Below are 7,845 nucleotides of genomic sequence, written 5' to 3'. Positions count from 1 at the left end.
TTTTTTTTGGTTGCAGCTGTCATTGTTGTTTGGTGGGTCCGGGCTGGATTCGAACCCGCCACCTTGGGTGTATGTGGCTGGTGCCCTAGCCACTTGAGCCACAGGTGCCGAGCCAATCCATACTTCTTTTAAAGATTACCATGAGTATATTTATTTCTGTATAGGAGCCTATAAAAGTCTTTAATTTTTATATAGTGAACCTTTTCTTTTGTGAGTTCATGTTTCAGATTATACTTAGGCCATTACCTCCCTAGAGTTTGAAAAGTATTATTTTATATTTCCTTCCTACATTTTTGTAGCTTTTAAAATGAGCTTTATTTACAGATGATAAAATGAACCAATTTAAAGTGTACAATTCTATGAGTTTTGACAAATGTATACTCTGTGCTATGGTTTGGATATTTAATTTTCCTAATCTCATGTTGAAATTTGATCCCCAGTGTTGGAGTGGGGCCTAATGGGAGGTGTTTGGGTCACGGAAGTGGATCCCTCATGAATGGCTTGGTGCCTTCATGGAGGTAGTAAGTGAGTTCTCACTTTATTAGTTCTCACAGGACCTGGATGTTAAAAAGAACCTGGCACCTCTCCATTTCTCTTTGTTGCTTTCTCGCTTACCATGTGATAGCTGCACATGTCAGCTCCCTTTCCTCTTCCACAATAAGTGGAAGCAGTCTGAGGCCCTCACCCAAAGCCAAGAAGTTCCTGGTGCTATGCTTCTTATACAGGCTATAAATCTGCAAGCCAAATAGACCTCTTTTCTGGAAAAATTACCCAGCCTCAGGGATTTCTCTATGGCAACACTAATGACTAAGACAGCCCATGTAACCAGTGAGAGTCAAGAAACAGATCATTTCTAGAGCCACAAAGAATCACCTATGCAGTTTCCTTTATAGCTAAATGCCGCTTCACCTTGGCCCCAGGCAACTATTGATCTATTAGTTGTCACCATAGATTAGTTATTTTTCACTTTGGAACCCCAGAACTGCAGCTTTTGTGTGATACTTCTTTCACATTGTTTAATGTTCTTGAGACCCATCCAGGTTGTTGATATATCAGTAGTTTATTCTTTTTATTGCAAAATAGTACTTCATTGTATGGCTATATCCCACTTTATTTATCCATTCACCCACTGATAAAAATTTGAGTTGTTTCTACCTTTTGGTTATTGTGAATAATGCTGCTATGAAAACACGTATATAAGTTTTTGTTTGAATAGCTATTTAAATTATTTGGGGCATATGCCTAGGAAAGAAACCAAGCATTAAAATTAAACACTTGGCAATTTTAATTGCCAACATTTTTTCCAAAGTGGTTGTGCCATATTTAACACTAAATGTTTAAATACATCTGGAGTTTATTTTTGTGTAGGATATTAGGTATAAATCTATTTTCTGTGAAATGGAAGTAAGTCCATGTAGGTTAAGTAAGATTGCCTCTTTTGCTCAGCACTGCACTCCAGTGCCTAGAATAGTGGCTAAAAAGTAGGCACACAAATGTTTCTTGAATGAAGGAGCTAACAATCAAATGAACTGTCCCAATACTATTTAGTGATAATCTATCCTATTTTTTACAATGATTTGAAGTAATAACTTTACTAAATATACATTCTTACATATACATGGGCCCATGTCTGGGCTCTGTTCAATTCCACTAATTTATTTGTCCATTTTAAGCTATTACTTACACTTCTAAAAATTTCTGTAGTTTTAGAGTATGGTTATATATCATGTATTACTAACTTTTAACACTTTGTCATATTTTACCCTGAACAGAAATGATTAGATAAACCAAGGTAATTTCCCCTTTTCTCTTCAAAAAGTAATTGCCTATAACACTTGAAAGCTTCCCCTTTGTCCTCAATGATGACCTTGCCAGTAATTGAGGAAGAGTACACAGAACGATAACAATGAGGAATTCAGGGTTAGTCAGAAAGTATAGCTGGGGAGGTATGTATATTGGGGGAAAAGTACGTTAGTATGCATGTTGTATTAAGTTTTTTGTTCTTTTGTCTTGTATAGGAATCCCTTCTACATTTATTAACAATAAAGGATTTTCTCTCTCATGCCTTTCCTTTTATCAGTCTGTTCATCCATCTCTTTCAGTTCTCACAATAGGCTAGTACTGGTATGCTAGATCTAGTTCATTACTGGCTCACAAAGGCCAACTATTAGGAAACAGATACCATGTTAGTTGCTTGAAATCAGCTGTGTTGGGGTACTATGGCATGGAAACTGGAACACAAAACAAATCAGTGCCTTCCTTGCTCCTGAAAACTGGTTGTTAAGCAAGTATCAGCACACCATTGAGTAGGTCTATCACAAAGCTCTTTTCCTGTCCCTCCTCCTTTCTTATTCTAGCTTGCATTTACAGTATTCATGGTCCCCAGGGTTCAAAAGATATGTTGGGAGCAGGATCATAGAACTCTTGGGAAAGGAAACCCAAGGATAACTTGTACTCATCAATTTGATTCTGTCAGCTGAGTATTTCAGGGGTCACTGCCTATACTCAAGAAAAAAAAATTCTTACCTGAGCCATTATGGATCTTGGTTACTGAGTCCAGATGTGTAAGGCTAATGGGATGAAATAGTTTTAGTTAGTAGCAAAGTAGCACTGAAGGGAAAACAAAATGGGCATGGACTAAAACAAAACAATTAACTGTATTAAACCTTTGCCAACTGGATTAAATGAATATATACAATTTAAGTTCCCACATTTGATGGTTTAGGATATATGATTTTATTAAAAAACTCAAGAGATAATTTAAAGAGATAATTTTGAAATTATTGTCTCTGACTGAAGCCTTGACATAGTATATACTGTTTGGACAAGACCTTGTGTTTGGCAGGCAACAGGACTACTAAAATGTTGTGGTTTATCTTGTTTTCACAACCAAAGAATAAAGTGTCTTTGCCTTTGAAGGACCCAAAGTGTAGGAGGAGAAAAACAAATGTTAAAGAGATTGTTATCATATAGTGTGATTGGACATTGCTATAAAGCCTTCACACATAGGCTCAAGCCCCTGAAAGGAAAGGGGGCTCAAAAATTGCTAAAGATAAAAGGACAGAAGAAGGTCTCTACCTATGGATCCTCCTGTATGCATCCTGCTCCTCCTGGCACAAGATCTTGGGCAGCTCTACTGCTGATTCAAGGCACACTTTCCCGATGGTGACATGAGGTACAATGTGGATTGGGATTTCAATTCTCTCATACCTGTGCAAGGCAATCAGTTCAGGTCAGTTTTTAAACCCTGAGTTGTCTTAATCAGAAATTCTCTATAGTTTTAATTAAAGACTAAGTGTTCTTATAATTCATTTAGTGGATCAACTTCAAACTGGACAGAGTTCCAACTGGATTCATTTAGGGAGTAAGTGGGAAGCCTATTTGCAGAATCAGTACTTTCATAGAAAATCTGAGGCCAGTTCTAGTAACTTAACAGAAGCCTTGGGAGCTTAAGGTCCTTATGTCTGCTCCCAAGTCAAGGGAAATAGATAATTAATACTAATTTCAGTTAGAAAGCTGTCAATGAAGTTGAACAAATTAATCACAAAGTCTGGATAACAGGCATTACAGACTCTTCGATGACTCCATCAGATTCATTTGTTCTAATTCAGTGTTCACAGGTAGTCCTCACTTTCCATTCTCTCCCCTGTGGGGAGATAGGTAAGAAATTCAGAAATACTTGCATTTTCATGATATAGTGAGAGAAACAGATCTGCTTGTTACTAAGGCCAACCAATTTACCTTAACCCACTTCTTACCCTAAATACTCCTAAATTCTACCTAATAGTGGGTTCAGTGGAGAATTAAGGCTGATTGAGAGCCCCCGGCACCATGAGGCATCAATAGCATATGGTGGTAAAGCAGTATAAGATCTAGTTCCCCATTTTCTCTTCCCCACCAGAGTATATCTAGGACCCATACTAAGATGGAACACAAACGATAGGGAATTATAAGCCTCTGTCCTTCCCTACACCCAAGTAGTCAAGGATGAATTCATGAGAACGTGCCATAGTTGTTGGTGGTTTCCAAAATGCCCTTTGGAGTAATACACAGTGACTATTGTTATTGATGGTTCCAGAAACACTGAAGAAGTCAATATGTGGCAGGAGCATGAGCAGAAATGATTCTAATAGTCCACTGCTTTGGACACACAACTTCATAAATTCATAGAGGAACCTGGTAGAGCTTCCATCAGTTTATTCAAAACTGTAATTCCTAGACCTAGGTACGCAGACATCCAAAACTTATGATTTTACTTCTACTAATGAACTAGATGATTTAAAACCAATCCTACTTTGAAAGAAAATTAAATAGCTGAGCCAAATAAAACAGCATCTGTTGGAAGTCACTGGAGAGCTGCTAAGGCAACCAATAATAGTGGGAGCAACATCTGGGAGAAGAGGCAAACTCAGAAAGATAAGCTGGACACGTAGGGACAGTTTTCCGAGAAAGGCACCTACTGACTCCAGAGGAGGATGTTTACAAGCCAAGAAGTTGAGAAGGGTTTTCCTTTCCTGCTAACTTTATCCTATAGGATTTGCTAAGAATATGGAGGCATAAGAAAGTGGGACCTGAGCTGGAAAGAAGAAAGAGAGATCTTCATTATTTCATGTTTCTTAGATCTAAAATTCCTCCTAAGGAGTGGGAAATCGAATACTTACAGGGCAGATTTCTCTTGTGTTCAAAGTGTAGCAAACCAGAGAACAATTACAGTAGCAACACAACTCATGCAAGTAGCTTCTGATTGGATAGAAGTACTAAGTTTTTATCCCAGCTGATACAACAATGGACATGCTTTCCCCGGGAAAAATAATACTTAGTCTAATATCTATGGTCATTTTTAATGACTGTGCCATACAGTATAAAAAAGGGACATGTGAAGAAACAAGAAAATGTGACAGATGATCAAAACAAAAGGTCAATAAAGAAAGGCCCACAGACAACACAGATACTGCAATTAGTAGATAAGGAACTTTAGAGTAATTATTAAAAATATGTAAAAAAAAATAGAGGGGAAGATGGAAAAAATGGATGAGAAAACAGAGAAAATATCTTTCTAAGATCCTGCTTTCAATTGTTTTAGATACATACCCAGAAGTGGTATTGGCGGATCTCATGTTAGACTATTTTAAATGATTTTTTTTCGAGTTTTTCGTCAGGGCTGGGTTTGAACCCACCACCTCTGGCATATGGGGCCAGTGCCCTACTCCTGTGAGCCACAGGCACCGCCTGACTATTTTTAATTTTTAAAGCCACTTTCATACTGTTTTTCATAGAGGTTGTGCCATTTTACAATCTCAACAATAGTGCACAAGGGTTCCAACTCCTCCAAATCCCTACCAACGTTTGTTGTTTTCTGATTTTTTAAAAAATAATAGCCATCATAATGGGTGTAAGGTGGTATCTCATTTTGGTTTTGAAATGGATGTCTCTAATGACCACGGATGTCAAGCATTTTTTGATATGCTTGTCCATTTGCATATAAACTTTGGAGGAATATGTATTCACATCTTGTCAACATTTAAATCAAGTTTTATTTTTCTTTATTAAGTTGTAGCAGATCTTTATATGTTCCAGACATTAACCCCTTATCAGATATATGATTTGCAATTATTTTTCTCACCCTATAAGGTTGCCTTTTCACTGGGTTGATTGTTTCCTTTGTTGCACAGAAGATTTTGAGTTTGATATAATCCGATTGGTCTACTTTTGCTTTTGTTGGCTGTGCTTTTGGTGTCACATCCAATAAGTCACTGTCAAATCTAGTATCATGAAGATTTCCCCCAATGCTTGCTTCTATGACTGTAACAGTTTAAGGTTTTATGTTTAGGTCTTTAATTCATTTTGCGTTAACTTTTGTGCATGGTTATAAGGATCCAGCTTCTTTCTTTTGCATATGGATATCCAGTTTTTCCAATGTCATTTATTGAAGAGATTGTCCTTTCCCAATTTAGTGGTCTTGACACTCTTGTTGAAGTTCATTCAACCATATATGTGAGAGTTTAATTCTGGACTCACTATTCTCTTTCACTGGTCTATATACCAGCACCACACTGTTTATATTACTTTAGCTTTGTAGTTACATTTGAAATCAGACAGTGAAAATTGTCTACATTGTTCTTTTTCAAAATCATTTTGGTTATTTGGGATCTCTTGAGATTCCATATGAACATTATGATGGATTATTCTATTTCTGCAAAAAAGAAGAATGCCACTGGGATTTTGATAGTGAATGCAAAACCCATTATTGTGGGTTTTCTACATGTAAAATCACGACATTTGTAAACAGAGATGAATCACTTCTCCCTTAAATCTATAGATAGCTTTGGGTAGCATTGTATCTTAACAATGTTAACCCTTTTTGTTTCTATTTTTCTACCACCCACATACCCCACTTTTTATTTGAGGTTGGTATATTATTTGCAATTATCTTACAACTTTATAAGAGAACTCATCTGATGATTTTATTATCTCTTTTAGGTTACATAAAATAAAGGGGTTTTGTTTATGTATAATTTTTTGAGTGTGATACTTCTTAAAGCAATCTCGAGGATGAAGTCCAGGCTTCCTCTTGTATGTCTTGCAGTAGAAAATGGTTTCTCTCCTCCCACCTTTCTTATTTCTTCTGCTACTAACCATAAACTTTTGTTCTTTTATCATTCTGCATTATAAAAAGTATCTTCCCATTTAGCATTTCCTCAGTGTCAGAAGATGATGGCCTTCCCCTCTTTTTAAAATTTCTGTTCCTCACATTGCTCACGAGCTGAGTGATGAGATTTCTCCTGTAAGAAAAGTGTGCCTGCACTTTTTCTCCACTCTCCTTCTTATCTAATGAGTAAATTATGTAGCTATTCACAAGTGTAACAGTAGGACTTCCTTGTAAATCCATAACATCCACCATACTAATCAGCTCTATACTACTCATCCAATAAACTGTATGTATTCTTAGATAACTGTTTTTCAAATTGAACAGCCTGTTTCTTCCTATAACTAGTGATTAACTATATTTGAGGGCCAAAAAATATACTCAGCATTGTCACTAACCTCTTCTCATGGAATGAGAGGCAAATCATTTTCATCACATTGATAGGCACATAATTCATATTCCTGAAGTTTCTTCTTTTTCAAATCATTTGGAAAATCCTTCATAGAAGCCATAACTGTTCATATTATACGGATTTTCATTTTATGCAGTTCCTGTGAAATTTGAGATCTTGTGCACAGTACAACAATAACAAAAAATGTCAGTCCTCTTCTGACATCAGAGCAGAACAAGAAAATCATTATGTGGGATGAGATCCAACATAGGATAGGAAAAAGTTAAAATATCCAATCAATGAGCTCAGGATGTCTTTCATTTGGATGTTTCCTTAATTTTTTTCAGCAACTATTCATATTTTTGAATGAACAAGTCTGTCACCTCCTTTGTATGCATAAGTATTTTGTTCTTTTTGATATTACTGTAAATGATATTTTAAAATTTCCACTTCTTACTGTTCATTGTTAGTGTATAGAAATATCACTGATTGGGGGTGTTGGTTTTTGTTATCTTCTACTTTGCTGTATTCATTTATTAGTTCTAACAGTCTTTATTGTGGGTTTTCTATATTAGGATTATGTCATTTACAAACACAGATAAATCACTTCTTGCCTCCCAATTTCAATGCCTTTTTTAAAAATTGTTTTTTATTAAATCATAACTTTGTACATTGATGCATTTATGGGGTTCAGGGTATGCTTTAATATACAATGTGAAATGCTTACATTGAATTAAGTAACACATCCATCACAATTATACTCATTTCTTTTTTTTTTTTTTTTTGAGACAGAGCCTCAAGCTGTCAC

The 7,845-nt window shown here is 36.1% G+C and overlaps 1 protein-coding gene across 2 annotated transcripts in view; it reads right to left on the bottom strand.

Annotated features, from left to right (window-relative positions):
• BRCC3 (BRCA1/BRCA2-containing complex subunit 3) overlaps positions 1 to 7,845 on the bottom strand; it is an 84,742-nt gene that overhangs the window by 3,343 nt on the left and 73,554 nt on the right. For both annotated transcript variants that reach the window (XM_023508561.1, XM_003802739.3), the window contains exons 8-9: positions 3,079 to 3,210; positions 2,527 to 2,570 (exon numbers count right to left, since the gene is read on the bottom strand). In XM_023508561.1, the coding sequence (XP_023364329.1) occupies positions 2,527 to 2,570; positions 3,079 to 3,210 (176 nt within the window). The remainder of the gene's footprint in view (positions 1 to 2,526; positions 2,571 to 3,078; positions 3,211 to 7,845) is intronic.

This window comes from Otolemur garnettii, unplaced genomic scaffold, assembly GCF_000181295.1.
Source record: "Otolemur garnettii isolate 467f Iridium unplaced genomic scaffold, OtoGar3 scaffold00259, whole genome shotgun sequence".
Taxonomy (NCBI): Eukaryota; Metazoa; Chordata; class Mammalia; order Primates; family Galagidae; genus Otolemur; species Otolemur garnettii.
Note: the sequence above shows the minus strand (reverse complement) of the source record. Positions and strands in the feature narration are given on the sequence as shown.